At 50.2% G+C, this 18,373-nt stretch overlaps 2 protein-coding genes across 7 annotated transcripts; both read right to left on the bottom strand.

Annotated features, from left to right (window-relative positions):
* Positions 1 to 38: 38 nt before the first annotated feature.
* On the bottom strand, positions 39 to 12,206 carry Atat1 (alpha tubulin acetyltransferase 1). 5 transcript variants are annotated; one of them, XM_028861716.2, is made up of 13 exons: positions 12,073 to 12,202; positions 11,586 to 11,646; positions 11,413 to 11,504; positions 11,237 to 11,297; positions 10,995 to 11,108; positions 10,708 to 10,809; positions 6,445 to 6,490; positions 6,263 to 6,331; positions 3,917 to 3,988; positions 3,462 to 3,705; positions 801 to 880; positions 672 to 714; positions 39 to 393 (listed from the first exon to the last, which is right to left on the bottom strand). In XM_028861716.2, exons 1-13 carry the CDS (start codon positions 12,177 to 12,179, stop codon positions 219 to 221), a joined length of 1,266 nt encoding a protein of 421 aa, XP_028717549.1. In that variant the 5' UTR covers positions 12,180 to 12,202; the 3' UTR covers positions 39 to 218. The 5 variants fall into 5 exon arrangements, with proteins under 5 accessions (XP_028717549.1, XP_028717551.1, XP_028717550.1 ...); XM_028861718.2 differs by lacking the exon at positions 12,073 to 12,202 and adding an exon at positions 11,780 to 12,066; XM_028861717.2 differs by lacking the exon at positions 6,263 to 6,331.
* Positions 12,207 to 12,581: 375 nt separating this feature from the next.
* On the bottom strand, positions 12,582 to 18,263 carry Mrps18b (mitochondrial ribosomal protein S18B). Of its 2 annotated transcripts, XM_028861725.2 has the most exons (8): positions 18,139 to 18,263; positions 16,702 to 16,810; positions 16,500 to 16,597; positions 16,314 to 16,382; positions 15,102 to 15,168; positions 13,678 to 13,737; positions 12,864 to 13,167; positions 12,582 to 12,830 (listed from the first exon to the last, which is right to left on the bottom strand). In XM_028861725.2, the coding sequence occupies exons 1-7, from the start codon at positions 18,259 to 18,261 to the stop codon at positions 12,878 to 12,880; spliced, it is 816 nt and encodes a 271-aa protein (XP_028717558.2). In that variant the 5' UTR covers positions 18,262 to 18,263; the 3' UTR covers positions 12,582 to 12,830; positions 12,864 to 12,877. The 2 variants fall into 2 exon arrangements, with proteins under 2 accessions (XP_028717558.2, XP_028717559.1); XM_028861726.2 differs by lacking the exon at positions 18,139 to 18,263 and adding an exon at positions 17,772 to 17,963 and having other exon boundaries at positions 12,582 to 13,167.
* Between the last annotated feature and the right edge of the window lie 110 nt (positions 18,264 to 18,373).

The raw sequence follows: 18,373 nt of genomic DNA, 5'->3' as shown, positions 1-18,373 counted from the left end.
GTGAATTAAGTAATGACCAGTCACTTTCTTTCAATGACTATAGTGATAAAAAATAAATACTTTTATTGCTCTCGTTAAAAATAAGATACAAACGATCTGAAGCTTGATAGGCCTGTTGAATGAATGAATGAATGCATCCATTATGAGGGCTGAGCTTTGGCCGTGTCCTGTGGTGAAGGAGAAGTAATACGGACTTGGAAAGAGTGGAGGGGCTGTGGTCACCAAGGCCGGGTGCTGCGGCGTTCCTGCAGGTTTCGGATGAACCTGGCGTTGACGACGTCCCCACCCACCGGCCAGGACTGAGCTGATCGATTCTGGACCGTGGGAGCAACTGTACTCGAGGGTTCCTCCCCAGACCCAAAGGTTAACAAGACCTGATCCTCACTGGACAACCTGGTGGGCAGGGAGACGGAGAGCGGGTTAGAGCTGCTCACAGGAATCCCTATTAGATTCTTCAAGGCCCTAGGTGCCATGTCAGTGAGAACACCTGTTGGGGAACAAGGCCGGGACATTAACACTGTACAAACTTCAGCCCGCAGAGCGCGGCACAGGGAGGCACCAGAGCTCAACCCACGAGGAAGAAGAAGGCTTGTGTTAGCAGGAAGCATGTGAGAACAATGTTAGGCAGTGTCAGAGGTGCGGGCGGCTGTTAGGGGAGGTGCAGACCTCACCTATCCTCTGCTTCCTGTTCCCCCTGCTTCCGTTCTTGGTTGCCTGTGGAAATACCAGGCATCTGGGGAGACTGCAGTGGTATGTGTGTGGCCCACTTGATTGGAGAATAAGAAAGAGTGACCACTTACCTGTACCCAGGGATGAGGTACTGATTCCCCCATGGCGGCTGTAGTGGCAGCTTTGGGCTGCCAGCCCCCGGGGAGTCACCCTGTAGAAGAAATGGGAGATGATGGGAAAAGGCTCAGGATGAAAGATGGCGTGGAGGGGTCAGAGGAGAGAGGAGAAACAGCATGAGAACAAGGACAGAGGGCTGCTGTCACCAAGGGTTCCTGTCTAAGTTTTTCCCAGCAAAGGTAGGGGAAGGCTCATTTTATACCTCACGATTTTTAAAGTATCCCCGCTTTATCCCAACGGGGTGGTGTGGTGTGTGATGTGATCCAATTATGTCATAAAAACACTCACGCAGCTGGGCTGTGGTGGCGCACGCCTTTAATCCCAGCACTAGGGAGGCAGAGCCAGGCGGATCTCTGTGAGTTCAAGGCCAGCCTGGGCTACAGACTGAGTTCCAGGAACGATGCAAAGCTACACAGAGTAACCCTGTCTCTAAAAACCAAAAACAAAAAACACTCATATCATGCAAAAAAAGGAGCTTGTTGGACCATGTGCCCTGATATTTGAAAACATAGTTACCTTAAATATAAGATCTCAGACCAGAGTAGCAAGGCCAAATTTAGGAGGAATGGGCTGTCTTTTCAGGAGGATGACAGACTCTGTTGAACTATTATTATTATTATTGAGGCAGGGTTTCACTATGTAGCTTGGCTGGACTGGAACATGCTATGTAGATCAGGCTCGATTCAAACTCTTATCAAGATCTACCTGCCTCTGTCTCGTCTCCTAAGAGCTGGGATTAAAGGCATGTGCCATCATGCCTGGTACCCTGTGGGGATGGTTAGTAGGTAGGACTTGGGAGAGCACTGAGGGATTAGTGGGGCAGACATGAAACAGTCCTGAGGTTAATGAATCCCAAGATCCCAGGAAATCTTAACACTATCCAGGGCTGGTCAGGGGAAGGAGGCAGCAGTCGCTGGGGAGGGACCTAAAGTTAGCTCCCAAGTGGACAGAGAGGTCCACAGAGTTACTGCAACTCTAGGATAGAACCAGCAACAGAGAGGGGAGGGGCAGACCCTCAAAAGGGGGGCGGGGGACTCTGAGCTCTGCTGCAGATCTCAGAGTGGAGAGGAGAGGAGACCCCAGGAAAATACTGACGCACAAATGAAGCTGACACCTTAAGCTGTTCTTCGTTGAAAATGTCAATTTAGAAAACAGAAGAATCCACACTTTATTGAGACACCACTGAGAGGGAGGAGGAAGGAGGGAGGGAGGGAGGTCCTGCTCCCAAGGACTTGAGGGACACAGTGGGGCACCTGATCTACCACACGTTCGGGGGCGGGGAGAGGAAGGGTCTTTCTGTACCCTGGGCATGGAGGCAGGGAAGGAGAATCTTCCTATGGAGGGAAAGGAGTAAGGGCAGCAGAAGGTTGGCCCCATCTCATCCCAAGACAATCTCACAAGTCTGTCTATGGGGAGGCAGGGAGGTTGGGGGCGTCCAGGATCCAATGGGCCGGGCTTATCTTCAGAGACACAGCTACGTGGTCCCGGGGCGTTTGCTGGGACCACTGTCTCTACTGCCAAGAGACAGACTCAGATCATCTGAGGAAAGTGGTGGTGTCTGTGGGTCCCCCAAGAGACCCCAAAGCAACATGTGACACATCTATCTACACGTCGGAAAGTACGAGTTTGGCAATGTTGGGAGGACCCTGCTGGGAAGCCAAGGAGTCCTTGTCCCACCAGCCTGGACTGCTCTGAAGCAGAGCTTGCTCACAGGCTGGCATCAGCAGACTAACGGACAGGTTTGTTTGGCAGCAGGATGCAGGATTAGAGCTACCAGTGGGCACTGTGGAGGGAATTATCCACTGACAGGACACTCTTCAAAGGTTTCCCTGGCGGAAGAGGCCCTTGGACCTTCTCCAATGGTCTGGAGTCTGACCACACGCAGAGAATGTGCTTCTCTAGGGAGTCAGTAGGAGCCATTTAGCCCAAGAGTTCTGGGAACAGAATGGGCTGTCTATGGGAGAGTGTTCAGAGCACGTGTTGGGAGTGTGGGGTGTCTTCTGTGGTAAGAAAAGCTACAAAGAGTTAGGCTATTTAGAACCCTGGCAACCCAGCTGTTCAAGAAAGGGGAAGAAAAAAATCTCGATGGAAGAGTGAGCTGCGGGTGGGGAAGGAGGAGGGCAAGGGGCAGCCGTCAGTATCGACTCTCCTCAGAGCGGGGAAGGGAGCTGTGGAGGGATGTTATGGACAGGTGGAAGGGAGAGGGAAGGCAGGGAGAGAGAAAAACAGAGATGTCAGAGGTGAAGAAGACGCTAAGAGGAGACATAAAGCTCTTGGCATAGAGGCCCTTGGCCTTGGAACCCAGTGGTTCCCAGTCTGTAAGACACATGCCTATCCCTGGCAAATGTTAAAACAAGATTCCCCCAGTTTTGAAAGGCTCAAAGCCCCCACCCAATGGATTCTGTCTTCCTACTCTCTTGATGACCTCATTAACTCTGGTCCATGGCTCCGTACAAGCACCTCAGATCCTTCACTCTTTTTCCAGACCAATGCTGCAGAAACTAGTGTTTTTGGTGAAGATTTCACTGTTCCACATTTCTGGGGGATTCCCCTCATCCTTCACCATTCCTAACTTCTAGACATCCCGAGGCTCCCAAATGTGCAAGCCCTATTACCTGGTGCGTCTGCGCTGGGCTGGGCTGCCCCCAGGGTCAGAGGCCAGCAGAAGGCGGGCAGTGGGGTGTGGGGGGCAGAGACGCAGGGAGCGGAGCAGCTCTTGCTCTGGCACAAAGGGTCGGAGGGGACCCCGATCTGGAGAGCTTCCCAGGCTGCTAGAGCGTGGGGGTGGGTGAGCTGGAGGGGTGGCGCGGCGAGGGGCCCTGTTCAGGGGCCAAGGAGGCTCCACAGCCACCTTCAGGACTGGGGAGAAGAGGGAGAGCAGAGTCACAATGACCAAGGTTAGGCAGAGAAAGCAGCTGTAGCCTTTTATTACTGGCACCCGGCTACCTTCCCTTAACCATTCTTCCCCAGGTCCTTATGCCTAGCCAGCCTCCCCGACCTGGTTCTCCAGGCTTGGCCACCCTCTTCTGAGTCCTCGGCCCAGCTACCCTCCCCTAACCCCCCCCCTTACATTCTCTGTCACTGGAGGAGTATGGCTTGATGTCTCCCTCTGCCCTTTTGGGTGGCAGCTTCCGTGCTGGAGCTGGTGGTAACAAGGACACAGGAGGTTTTAGGAGATGCACCTTCCACCCCTCCTCCCTGCCACTTCCCCACAGTCCCAAACTTCTGCTCCCTGATGCCACAGCTCCTCCTGGGAATGCCAGGATAGAAGCCAGCAGCCGTGCCTGGCAAAGCCAGCACACCAAAGGGAGTCGGGGAGGAACGCTGGAGCACTTTCCAGGAGAGCCAGAAGGAGTAGGCCAGACACAGAGTTCAGGAGAAAGATCCAGGGGAGACCAGGGCCTGGGAGATACAGGGAAGGGTGGCCAAGGGGAGGCGAGCTCTTACTGTCCATGGGTGTTGTCAGGCCCCCCTGGGGTTCTGGGGCAGTGGAATAGTCCCAGCTGGGCCAGTGAGGACCCTGGGTCCCTCTAGATGAGATGGACAAAGCCCTTGGTTAATTGGGAATTGTTCTGGGGAGGGGAGTAGAGAGGAGGTACAGAACCTCTCCTTCCTGTACAAAAAAGTATGGAAAGACTGAGGTTTTATTAGGTTTTAAGATAATAACAGAATGTGGTGGCACATGCCTTCAGTCCCTGCATTGGAAAGGTAGAGGCAGGCCTGACAGACATGTCAAGTTTCAGGTCAGCCAGAGTTAGAGTGAGACCCTGTCTCAAACAAGGAGCCAGGCATGGTGGTGCATGCCTTAATCCCAGAACTCAGGAGGCAGAGTCAGGACAGGCTTTGAGTTCAAGACCACCCTGGTCTACATAACAAGTTCCAAGACAGTCAGAGTAACAAACACAGAGAGATCCTGTCTCAACCCCTTCATCCCCCCAATAAAGAGAAAAAATTGTGGGCATCTGCAAAAGGGTTTCAGCAAGTGGAAATTACCGTATGGCAAGAGGCAAGGGTGGGTTACCTCCCTTTCTTAGGTTCTGCATCACAAACCTGATGGAGAACCCAATCAGCCCTCTGTGGATCTGCATCCATCCCAGACAGCAGCATGACCTCACTGCCTGTTAGACGGTAGCCTCCGAAACTACATAGGTCATGGACGTGATGGGCCTCTGGGAGCCTGGGCTGACACTAATAAAGAGCAATGAGCTCTTCTTCCTTTTTTTTTTTTTTTTTTTTTTTTTTTTGGTTTTTCGAGACAGGGTTTCTCTATGTAGCTTTGCGCCTTTCCTGGAACTCATTCTGTAGCCCAGGCTGGCCTCGAACTCACAGAGATCAGCCTGGCTCTGCCTCCAGAGTCTGGGATTGAAGGCGTGCGCCACCACCGCCTGGCACAATGAGCTCTTCTTTGGGCCACTGTTACTCCTTTTCTAGATCAAGGGGTAAGTAACCACAAGGCTATCCCAGGAAGGACATTCTGTGCCATGCAGCACACTACTGGTGAGGACTGTGCCCTCTCCCTGAGGATGTACTCGGGAGGGAGCAGGGGAGGCAGGAGACAGCCTGTGAGTTTTACTACAAATAGGTTTATTTATTTATTTTATTACTTTTTTATTTTTTTAAGACAGGGTTTCTCTGTATAGCCCTGGCTGCCCTGGAACTTTGTAGACCAAGCTGGCCTCAAATTCACAGAGGTTCACCTGCCTCTGTCTCTTGAGTGCTAGGATTAAAGGCATGCGCCACCATGCCCAGCCAGGTTTAATTATTTTTGAAAAAATTTTTCTTTTAAGGCAGGATCTCATATGTAGCTCTGGCTAGCCTAGACCTTGCCATGTAGACTAGGCTAGCTCCAAACTCATATAGCACTACCTGCCTTGGCCTCCTGAATGCTGGGATCAAAGGCATGTGTCACCATGCCAGGTAAAAATGTTATAAATTGAGAGCATTTAAACCTTGCACTGTTCACATCACTATGCCATGAAGAGAAATCAAGGACTGTTGGGCTCACTTGCCTGTCGCTCCCTGGCTGACAGAGCCTGAAGAATTTACAGAGTAATCTGATTTTGGCCTGTTTTGAGGGAGCTGACCTAGTCAAGAGGCTGTGCTGACATCAGTGGCCAGCCAAGCTCTGAAGGGGCTTAAAGAGAACCCTTGCTGGGGGCAGGGCCAGGTGCACCTCGGCCGGCCGTGAACAGTGTGGTTAGAGCACGTGCTCCAGCATGAGCAGGATCCGAGTTCTTCCCCGCTATACAAAGCACTAGCTCCCCGCAGGGCACGGCAAACAGGGGACTGCTGGACATGTGGGTGGCTTTTGGGTGTTCTGAAGTGCCAGCGGATAGCACTGCACACTTCAGAACCTCTGGAGAAACCAGACGTCACGGTCCTTTAATTCCACCCAGTCCACCCACGCAGGATTTACCAGCAGGCGTGGGATCGACCTCCGCAGCACGAGAGTGTCGAGTTGCCCTCAGAGAGGGAGCTGGGGGCCCTGTGAGGAAGGAAGAGGTGGTGGCCCTCAGTGGGGGCCAGTGGGACCAGGGGCCCACCTCTTTCCTTTCCCTCTTCCCAACTACTACACCAACACAAGGTAAGGAAACTTACGATGCTGATGGGCAAAGAAGCCTTCAAAGATCACAAAGTTGTTCACCTGGAAGAGGAAGTAAACAAGGCACGTTGTCCACTCAATCTCAGCACACAGTGGGTACAGAACCCTTGCCAGAAAGACCACACGGGTGGGCATGGATGTAGCTCAGCTAGTAGAGTGCTTACCTACCATCCATGAAGCCCTGGGTTCAAGCCTCAGCACCACATACATTAGGTACAGTGCCACATGCCTGTCACCCCAGCACTTGGAAAAGAAAGGTAGGAGGACCGAGTTCAAGGTTATCCTCAACTAGACAGAGAGCTGGGGGCCAGCCTGGGCTACAAGAGACCCTGCCCCAAGAAACGATAACTAGGGGCTAGAGAGTGGTTCAGTGCTTAAGAGCACTGGCTGCTCTTGCATAAGACTTATTTCCCAGCATCCAACATGGCAGCTTACAACTATCTGTAACTCCAGTCCCAGGGGATCCAACACCCTTTCTGACCTCCTCCATGGGTACTAGGCACACCCATACTGCACATATATTCATGCAGGCAAATTATACATACACATAATAAAATAAATCTAGCCAGGCAGTGGTGCCACATGGCTTTTCTTCCAGCAGAGGGAGAGGTGATCAGCTGGTCTACAGTCAAGAGGACAAAACACTTCCTGTTTTCAGAACTTACTATTGAACCACAGAAATCAAAGCAGTATGATAGAAGGATCCAAGAGCTAAAAACACATGAATATACAGTGTGAAAGTGGCCTAGGAAGATGTCAATCAACAGAACAGAATCAAAGGTCCAGAGATAAACTTAGGTGTCCATGGTCAACTGATTTTCAACAAAGGTGCCAAGATCATTCAACAGAGATTGAACAAATGTTTCTTTAACAAATGGTGCTTGGAAAAATGAATCTCCACAAGCAGAGTTATTATCATAGCACAGATGCAAAGTAAATCAAGGGGCTGGTGGGAGATACTGCTCTTCTGGGTCCCTTGCATTCCCAGCATCCACATGGCAGCTCACAAACACCTGTAATTCCAGGGGATCCAACTCCCTATTCCCACCTCTACAGATACTGCATGTGCATGGTACACATACATACATGCAGTACTCAAACATACATATACATCTTACAGAGAGCTCACATGGCATCTGCTAATACTGATATTTTACAGAACATCTGCTGGCATTACTTACAAGCTAACTGCTCCACTTCTCCACAGTAAGCAGCAAGTGTCCGCTGTGAAGAATGTGCCCCTTCCACTGTTCTTACTTTTTTTTAAAAGGTGTTCTCACTCTGTACCTCCTTCCGGCCTGGAATTCACTCTGTAGACCAGGATACCCTCGAACTCACAGAGATCCTCCTGCTGCTGCCTCCTAAGGGCTGGGATTAAAGGCGTGCGCCACCAACGCCCAGCTATGATTGTGTTTTTCACTCAGGTAAAAACCAAAGCCTTTACAGTGACTTGTGGGTCCCTCAGTGGCCCCTCCTTTCCCTCGGCTCTACCTCCTGCACTCCTTCTGTCCCACTGAGCTGGGCGGGTCTCACTGCATGACCTTTGTACTGGCCATCATCTCACGCTGGACACTGCACCGCCACACACTTGCTTCATGCTTTTGCACAAATGGACTAGCTTCTCAGTGACAGCTTCCTCCAGTATCTTACTTGTACCTGTGAAGCCCCTCCCCCACCAACACTGTTTTCATTTTCTCAGAACACCCTTAACTACAGTAAAGAATGCTTTTGGCTTTTGTTGCTGTTTAAACAGTGTCTTTCTAGGAAGTTCTGGAACTCAACATTCAGATCAGGCTGGCTTTGAACTGAGAGACCTGCCTGCCTCTGCCTCCCCAGTGCTGGGACTAAAGGGATGCACCACCTTGCCTGGCCCTAGAATACATTATGTTTGTCTGGTTCCACATTTAGAAAGCAGATTCTTGGGCTGGAGAGATGGCTCAGAGGTTAAGAGCACTGACTGCTCTTCCAGAGGCCCTAGGTTCAATTCCCAGCAACCACATGGTGGCTCACAACCATCTGTAATGAGATCTGGTGCCCTCTTCTGGCCTGCTGCACACATAATAAATAAATAAATCTTTTAAAAAAAAAAAAAAGAAAGAAAGCAGATTCTTTGGTTTGGTTACATATTCTTAGTGCCCACAACAGTATCAGATACACAGTATATGTTTGTTGAATGCATTAGTAATGTGTCTCTACACTCAAAAACAAAGTCACCCTCCCATGATCCACCAAGCCCCCTGAGGACTGAGATGTCTATTATTCTGGATCTTCCATAAATGTTGACCAATGAGAAACACCCTGTGTGAGAACCAGGTGGAGTGAGAACAAGGTGGAAATGAGCTGCCTGTGTTTGGGGATGAAAATGAAGTACAGTAAACGACCTATGTCCAGGTGTGGTGGAGAACTCTGGAAGTAGAGGCAGGATGATCTTTATGGTTCACAGTCAGTGTGATTTATATAGATAGCTCCAGGACAGTCAAAGCTACACAGAGAGACCCTGTCTCAAAAAACCAACAACAGAAAGGAAGGAAGAACCCCTGATAAAGGATAACGACGTGGCTCAGAGACTTGGAACCCTTACTCCTCTTGCAGAGGACCCAGGTTAGGTTCTCACACCTCTGGCCTCCATGGAACTTACTCACTGTACACATATTCTCATGTAGGCACACTCACATACACATACATGTAAACAAAGAATGGATAATTGTTAGAAAAGAATAAAAATAACAAGTAGGCATGGTAATCTGGCAGTTAGGAGTCTGAGGCAGAATTACTGTGAGTGTAAAGCCATCCTGGGCTACACTGTCAGTTTCAGTTACAGAATAAGATCCTGTCTAAAAACAGGCCAGCAGAAATCCCCTAAGACTGACCATGGTGGAGGCAGAGGTAGGCGGATTTCTGTGAGTTCCAGGTTAGCCAACATTACACCATGAGACTCTCTCCAAAAAAAGTCTCTCAAAACAACAAAAAAGCATTGCATAGTGGTACATGCCTTTAATCCCAGCACTCTGGGCAGAGGCAGGTGGATTGCTATGAGTTTGAAGCCAGCCTGGTTTACACAGTGAGTTCTAGGACAGCCACAGCTACACAGTGAGACCCCAGCTCAAACAAACAACAACAACAACAACAAAACCAAAAAAGAAAAGAAGACAGGATGAACATTTCTGGAACATGTAATAGTGTAAGAAGAGAAAGATTTAGTTGGTAAATAAATCACACTAGACATTGTGACATAATCCTAGCTCTTGGAAAGCTGAGGCAGGAGGATCATCCGTTTGAGGTGTGCAGGCTATACAGCAAGTCTCCTTCAAAAACAAAACAGCTGGTCATCAAGGTATACCTGTCATTCCATAACTCAGGAGGTAGAGAGAAGAGAGTCACCATGAGTTCAAGGCCAGCCTTAGACCGTTTCCAAAAAAAAAAAAGTGGTGCCCTGGACACATGTACATATAAGCAAAGCTACAAGGACTCAGTAGATTTTATATATATGCACATCTATGTACATACGTATGCACATGTAACAATAATAAAGAAGTTGGAAGGCGGCAGTGCTGTAGATACAGAGCTCATGTAGGAAGTTCTCATAAAATAAAAAAGAAAGCAGCTGAGGTGCTGGCACATCCCTCTAATCCCAGCACTCTGGAGGCAGAGGCAGGGGGATCTCTGTGTGCTTCAGGCCGGCCTGGGCTACAAGGTGAGTTCCAGGATAGCCAGAGTGACCCAGTGAGACTTTATTTGAAAATATTAAAAGAAATTAGAGGCTGAAGAGCCGGCTCAGCAGTTCAGAGTGCATGCTGTTCTTGCAAAGGACTGAGGTTCAACCCCCAGCACATGGTGGCTCACAACCATCTCTAAGTCCAGTTCCAGTGGTCTGACACCCTCTTCTGACCTGTTTGTTCAGGCATGAACGAGGTGCACATATACACACGTGGGCGAAACATTCATACACATAAAATGAAATGTCTAAAACAACAACAAAACAACCCAAGGTAGGACTGATCAGATGTTCAGTTCTCAGAACCCATGTGGCGGAAGGTCCAAACTGATTCTCACATCTTTCATCTCCACACATGAACTGGAATGCACAGTAAGAAAATGTAAATTTTTAAAAAAGGGGAGTAGAGATGTAATTCAATGGCAGAGCACATGTATAGCATGCCCAAGGCCCTAGCTCTGATCCCTAGCACCACAGAAGGATCAGTCAATCTACTGGGATTGCCCAGGGAGATGAAGTGATGCCCGTGTGCGGAGCCTCTAACCTGCGGGACTGTGGTCTCCAGGTTGTAGTGCTTGTTCAGGAACTTCAGCAGCTTTGGTGACGGTCGATCAATGGCCAGCTGGTGTGGTTCAACTCGCTCTTTCTGTAGGAAATGGGAGACTTGGGGGCAGGGGGTGATGGGGGAGCATGCTAGCAGGAGATTGGGAGCCTGGCAAGGGAACATGAAGGAAATGGACCACTGTGGGGCCGGCAGCAGAGCCTCTGGGAGTCGCAGGGTGCGGAACCTTTCAGCTCCGCGTTGACTAACCCATAAAGACGGGGTGGTACCTGTAACATATACTGGAAGAGCTCCCGCCCGTGGCCGTGCCGCTGCACCGACTCGTGGATGTAAAAGTCCAGAATGCAAAGTGGTTCTACCTCATTGTGAGCTTCGCGGTCATCCTACAAGGTCGAGAACAACACAACTTTTTAGGTGCCAGGCATCTTTGTTACCCACCCCACCCCATCCTCCTCCACGTTTCTTCTCCGGCACCAAAGCTTACAAGCGCCCAGTCTGCAGCAACACTCACCAGTACAAAGAGCTTCTTGTATCCAACTTTGAGGAAACCAATAATGGCTCCTTTCCCTGCCCTGTGGGGTGGGGAAAATCATGAACCAGTGGCAACTGTCTGGGAGAGACAGTGAAAGAAAGGAGGACAGCTAAGGATAAGCAAGGGGTTGATTCGGATGGAAGAACAGAACTCACGATCGGGCTGAAGTGTCCTTTAGTATATAAACAACATGGCGGTTACTCTGCATTCTGCAAGCACTGGTGATGGGTGCGGGCAGGTGCTGGGCCTGCAGAGGTGAAGACAGACTTTGTACGGGTCTTTACCTGCCACCCCGCTTTACCTTTACCGGTCCGAGAGTGCCCCATACCTTGGCAGAGGCCTTGCCCAGCTCGTCTACAATAGTCATGATTTGCTGCTGCAGATCCACACTGCAGAGAGAGGGGTCGGTCAGACACTTGCTGGGGTTACAGCGTCCCAGGAGTTACTCCTGGCAGCCTGCTCGCTCCCACCCCGGCTCTTCCGTGGGGTCTCTGCCTTTGCTCGGAACTCTTCATCTCCCACCTCACCGCTCCAGACCCCGAACTTCTGCTTCACAGTTCCCATGCTAAGATTACTGTGGGGCACTAGGAAAGGCGGGTCACCCACAGTCTCCAGTTGAGGTCACATTGGGCCAAGGGATGAAAGGTTAAGGATGCAGGCCGATTAACCCAGCTAGATCCAGGGTCAAAGGCCACCAAAAACCAGGCTGTGAACGCAAGAATGGCCAGTAGTCAGCGAGAAGGGGGCGTGGTGCCTTAACCAGATTTGGCGAGGAACCGGGACAGAAGGGCTACGGGGCGGGTTTGAAATGTCACCGGGCCGGCGTTGTGGTTCCGGGTCGGCGGGCCGGAGGCCGCAGGTGCTGGTCCAGCACGGTGATCCGCTCCGGGAACAGCGCATCCACATCGAACGGGAACTCCATGGCCCATTGTGCGGGACCGGACACGCCCCACACAACGTCATTTCCGCCACCAGGGGCCCAAACCCTGTCTTTACTTCCAGGACCCGCCTCCAGGGACCGCCCCGCCCCCACAGCAGGGTTCAGCAGCCTGGGAGACCCCATTCTTCTGGCCAAACCGGAGGTCCCCCAGCAACAGAACTCCTCCTGAAGGTCTGTGCCCTGTAGTGCCATGGCGACCAAGCACTTTTCACCAGGGCCTCACGATGAACAGCCGAGGGGACCCACAAGACAGAATGGCTTTTATACACCCTTTCCTTGCTGGAGTTGCAGGCAGGGTGAGTTAAGACTGGACACCTCCCACCTCACAGCAGCACCCATCTCATACACTTCACCCCCATGTTCTGCAGAGTCAGCGCAAAGGAAACCAGGGACAGAGACAGCTTTATTGTAGAAGAGCTGGGCCACAGGTTTAAAACAGGGACACAGTATCCAGGGCACACACAAGTGAGGAGTCTCCTGTTCATGTCGGACCCCTCCAGTCAGTTTCCCATGTGCATCTAGACCTCTCTCCTCAACCTCAGATGGGTCTGTCCTCTTCAGCAATCACCTGCTCTTCAGGGTCGTCACTGTCCCCAAACAGACTCGTTTCAGAACACATGACATTACATAACCCTAGACACGACACCTTAATCCCCGACTTCTTCCCTAGTTCACAAGTTCTAAGCACTCTGGGAGCCCATCTGCTCAGGGGAGGTTTCTGCTGGTGGTTTACTGGGCACCTCAGGCATCGACTCAGGTGGGGGGCCACTTTCTTCGAGGAGGTTTCCTTGATAGAGGCGGCGAAGGCGGGACAGTTCTCTCTCTGGTGGCTGCTGCCAGCTGTACCACGGGTACCAAGGTTGGCCTGACAGTAACGTGGGGGCCGGCGGGGTGACACTGACAGCCCCATGGACAGCGCTGAAGTCAGCGTCTCGGGGCTCAACCTGGGGAACGTAGTGACTGAGGAGACCTAAGGGATGAAAGGAAATAACGAGGATGAGGAAGTGAGGAAAGGCAGTTGAGATCAAAGACAAAAAGAGATACTACCAGAACAAACACACACAAAGGCACTACAGACGGAGGACCGGTCAGGACCACCAGGCCCTTTTCAGCAGGCCACACACTGTACACCAGCCAAGGAGACAGAACAGGAAGGGCACTGCCCCGGCTCTCTCCTGCAAAGCTGCATTCCGTCAACGTCTACACTGCCGAGGGCAGAACACAGAACACAAGACTGTCAAGATTCAGGAGGCAGAGTACAGGGAGGAAAGAAACGTCTCTTCCTTCGTGTTTCAAACAGCGTCTCAGTATGTAGTGCTAGTAGCCTGAAATGTGCAGCTGGGACTACAGACTCCAGCACCACACCCAATTCAGAAGAAACCAGGAGTACCTCGTTCTCAGAGACAGAGCACACAAGCACCTTCCAGTCCAAGTCACTTTGCCACACCTAAGAAAACCTTGCCTCCTCGCTCTCACTTACCACACTCCCTGGCTTTCTGGATGGCCTGGGTCAGCTTCTTATGCTGCTTCATACAGACCCCTACAGAGAGAAAAATTAACTCAGAGCACATCCCCCAAAGTAGAGTTAGCAAGAGTCTTCTATACAGAGACAGCTAGCTCATCATGGAGGAGCTGGCTTTATTTAATGACCTCTGCCCCCAACCTTCCCACACAGCCAGTTCCCATCTGCCCCATCTGTAGCCACCTGAGAGCTAGAGGAGGACCTCAGATGACTAGCCACTACAGAGATGTCACTGAGTGATCAAGTCTGCAGATGGGCCTGAAGACGATTCAATGGGCAAGTGCAGGCAAGGCTGACTTGTACAATCCAGAGAAAGATCCCATAAGGGAAGAAGTGACTTCAAATTAGGGAATGTGATAAGGATAGCAGTAATTATCGGGTGGCGGCATACGCCTTTAATCCCAGCACTGGGAGGCAGAGACAAGTGGATCTCTGTGAGTTCGAGGCCAGCCTGGACTACAGAGCAAGATCCAGGACAGGAAGCAAAATTACACAGAGAAACCCTGTCTTGAAAAACAACAAAACAAAACAACAAAAATAGCAGTAATTATCCTATTTCCATTCTGGAGATTGATAGTAAAAGCCTCCTCACAAAAGGAACTTATCGCCGGGCGGTGGTGGCACACGCCTTTAATCCCAGCACTCTGGGAGGCAGAGCCAGGGGATGTCTGTGAGTTCGAGGCCAACCTGGGCTACCATGTGAGTTCCAGGAAAGGAGCAAAGCTATACAGAGAAACCCTGCCTCGAAAAAACAATAAATAAATAAGCAAACAAACAAAAGGAACTTATCACAGGCTCATATTCCTCCCCATACATAGTGAGTTCAGGTTATTCTTGCTCTTTAGGTCTTTCTGTCTCTGTCTATGATATATGACATTCAGCTTGGCTAGCAGATGTAGACCATATGAAAAACTGGACATGGCCACAGGCCACCAAAGGTAAAAAGTAGAGATAGTCCTGAATTGTTAAACTTAGTTGTTTTTCTTGTTCTTTTTGGGTTTTTTGTTTGCTTTGTATTTTTTTTTTTTTTTTTTTAAAGACAGGTTCTCTCTATGTAGTTCTGGCTGCCTTGGAACTCACTCTGTAGACCAGGCCGGCCTCAAATTTGCAGAGATCCACCTGCCTCTGCCTCCCCAGTGCTAGGATTAAAGGCGTGCACCACTGCCATTTAGACAGTGGCTTACTGAGAGGCTCACCTTAGTCTTTTGTGTACCTGTAACTGCTTTAGCCTAATGAGTATCCTCATGAAATAGTCTCCAAAGCTTCAGTCACACTTCTGGGTGCTGTACATAGGAGCAATCAAATATCTACCACTCAACAGCATAAACCAGGAGTGCTCCAAGAAAAAACTACAGCGGTTTTAACAGTAATGCCAAGCTAACCTGTATATGGGGCGTGGAAGATCACACCAGTGTGGGCGCAAACAAACTGTTCCAAGAGTTTCACATTCTGCAGGAAAGAGATAAACAAATGTGTCAAGAGGTGGTCAAGACCTCTGGAGGCTGAGTGTAGACACCTTATACACCCACACTGCCCGCTGTGGTGGCACACCCCAGTAGAACATGAACAAAAGGCAAACACAGAAGGATGGTGAGTTTGAGGCCAGCCTGGGCTACATCTGGTTGTAGTAATCCCAGCACTTAGGAGGCAGAAGCAAACCAGATCTCTGTGAGTTTAAGGCCAGTCTGGTCTACAGAGCGAGATCCAGGAAAGGCTCCAAAGCTACACAGAGAAACCCTGTCTTAAACAAACAAAAAACCCCAAAACAGACAAAAAAGAAGCAAGCTCCATCATTTTGAAGGCTTTTGTGGGGGGAAGGATCTATTCTACTCTGTAGCTCCTTTCATATCTGTCTGTCATCTAGGCCCAGGTCCCAGCATCTCACTGAACACTGGGAGGAGAAGGAAATAACAACTAAGCAAGGTGGTAATTGCAGAACTCAGTCTGCAGAGACAGGAGGACAGTGAGCTGAGGTCAGCTTGAACTACAGAAACAGGTCCTTTCTCATAAGAGGAAAAGGATGAAAGCTCCTGCCCCCCAAAACAAGGCAATATATTTGCTAATAATTGTAATACGTAGATAATAAATAGGGTTCTTTCCCTTGAATTCCTCCTGTCTTTGGACATTTTTCCTTCATAAATCCCCCCACCCCCCAAGATCTCAGAGATCCACCTGGCTCTGCCTCCCGAGTGCTGGGATTAAAGGCGTGCACCACCACCACCCCGGGCGTGCCTTTTTGTTTGTTTGTTTTTCAAGACAGGTTTCCCCTTGTAGCCCAGACTGTTCTCAAACTCATAAATCTCCTTGCCTCTGCCTGCTAAGTGCTGGGATTAAAGGTCTGCACCATTGAGTCCAGCTCAAATACGTGTTTTCCATACTTGGAATTTAGACTACAAATTTTAAGAGAATGAACTAACCCTTTGCACTAAAATCCATAGTAGAGGGTGAAACCCGGAAAGAGGATGTTTTCATATTGGCAGTCATTGGGACTGTATAAGTATAGGGATACGAAAGAGTGTGAGACACCTCTGATGATCTCTTTAGCACTGCAGAGAGGACCCAAATCCTAACTACAGATAAAAGAGTCTGCTTACCCTAAAGTCAACATGCAACTTGTGATCCCGGCAGATAGGGCAAGGATTTCCAGCAACTTTATTTTTACGCTGTAGAGAAGAAACCAGTCGTTAAAGATACAAAACATAGTCACAAAAAGGACCGATGCTGCCTTCCCCATGGCCTCCTCTTCACATCCTATCAAGATGAAAACCTTAAAAACTTACAATACATGTCTTTCGGGTCCGCTGTGGGGGTACACCACCCTTGTGATTGCGGCGGTAGTCGGCCCAAATGGGGCGCGAACCATAGCGGTTCTGGTACTCTGAAATAAAGACCAGATGCGTTTGTTTATGATGAGGTGTCAGGGATCTTCTCCAGCTACTTACTTCAGGCCCCATCTTCCCTGCTTCCCCCAATCTGGGGTACCTTCTGAATCCAGGTATTTCCACGGTTCATTCTCATAAGGGGAAATGGGAAGTGAGGACGGAGAACCTTCCTCAGGAGGACCTTTGGTGCAAAGAGTCCGGAGGGGAACCTAAAAAGGAAAGTAAAATGAGAATGAGTTTCAAGATAATTTGGTTTATTATACTCTGGGGAGAGAGGTGGAATGTGTATCCAAAATATCAGAATAATTCAGCAGGAAGAGACATGAAAGCAGCATTTCTTCGGTGTGTGTGTGTGTGTGTGTGTGTGTGCGCGCGCGCGCGCGCGCGCGCGCGCGCGCGCGCCTTTAATCCCAGCACTCAGGTGGCACAGGCAGGCCGGATCTCTGTGAGTTCAAGGCCAGTCTGGGCTACAGAGTGAGTCCCAAGAAAGGACTCTTTTCTGTGTAGCCAAAGCTACACAGAAAAAACCTGTCTCAAAAAAACAAACAAAAAATGACAACCACTCTATCTAGCTCTGATCAGATCCTATAGAATGAGCCAACCAGGTGAAGGATTAGGATGTTAGTGGAATGTAACAATTTACAAAAACTTGGCAAACAAAGTTCTGTGCTTGATGGGCATTAGTGGGATCTGGTGGAAAAGAGAAATATGTCTAACCCTTTGAAAATAATGGAAATGGGATTTATGGAACGCAGGGGATGCATGAGACAAGGGAGAAAAATACAAAGACACTGAGCTGACCAGTTTCCTAAAATGCTGCAGGTCAGCATTCCACGGGGCAAAACAAAATTTGAGTGCTAACGCCAGCTTCCAAGCTATCAAGCCTGTCATTACTTCGGTTGTGACCTCTGTCACCACTCTTTAATCCCACTTCAGGGAGTGTCGCCGAGACAAGCCTTCAAGCTAACTCTCCCTGCCCTGCCACGAAACTCCAGGGTGGTGAGTACCTGAGGCGAGAGGGTAACTTCAGTCCAGGGAGAATTAAACGCTCATGCATCCTCCGATAAGAAACTGACATTAGCAGGTGGAGCAGGGAGTGGGTGGATCATGCCTGTAATACCATAGTCTGGGAGGTGAAGGCGGAAAGATCAGGACTTCAAGGTCACTTACGAGGTCAACCTGGGCTGTATGAGACCGTCTCTGCCACAGGGGCATTTAAAAAAGTTACAACTGGGATCCATTAATACAAGGACATTGACTCCAACTCCAGATTCAACCACATAGTTAGAGTTAGGGGCGCATGTCTAGAGGAGGCGTCCACCGGCCCCTGCCTAGAGGCTCCCGGAGAAGACAAGGGCACGTACTCTGGCTTGCCCTAAGGCTCAGTGTGAGAACACGCGCGCCGTGGGGCCAGAGGGTGGTGCACGACCAAGACGTAAACATGTGGGCAGAGTGTGACCCTCGACCCCTGGCAGCGGAGCGAAGGTCGAACGTATAGACACCATGGGGATGCAGAGACAGTCCCCCCAGGTGTTACCTGAACGCCATAGGAGCTTCGCAAGAGGTTAGGGAACCGGCTCAGAAGCGTGTGCGGCAAGGAGGCCGCCATCTTGACGCACGCCGGACGTACGGCCGGCCGGCAGGGAAAGCGACTGCGCATGTTCGGGACACTGGCTGGGGCGGGGCCAAGGCCTCGCCTCGCAATGCGGAAGGCGGATGTTCGCGTGCGTGCGGACGGAAGCGTCAAAGGGCGGGGTCCGCAGCGAGGAGCG

The sequence above is a fragment of the Peromyscus leucopus genome, chromosome 16_21 (genome assembly GCF_004664715.2).
Source record: "Peromyscus leucopus breed LL Stock chromosome 16_21, UCI_PerLeu_2.1, whole genome shotgun sequence".
In the NCBI taxonomy this organism is placed as follows: domain Eukaryota; kingdom Metazoa; phylum Chordata; class Mammalia; order Rodentia; family Cricetidae; genus Peromyscus; species Peromyscus leucopus.
Note: the sequence above shows the minus strand (reverse complement) of the source record. Positions and strands in the feature narration are given on the sequence as shown.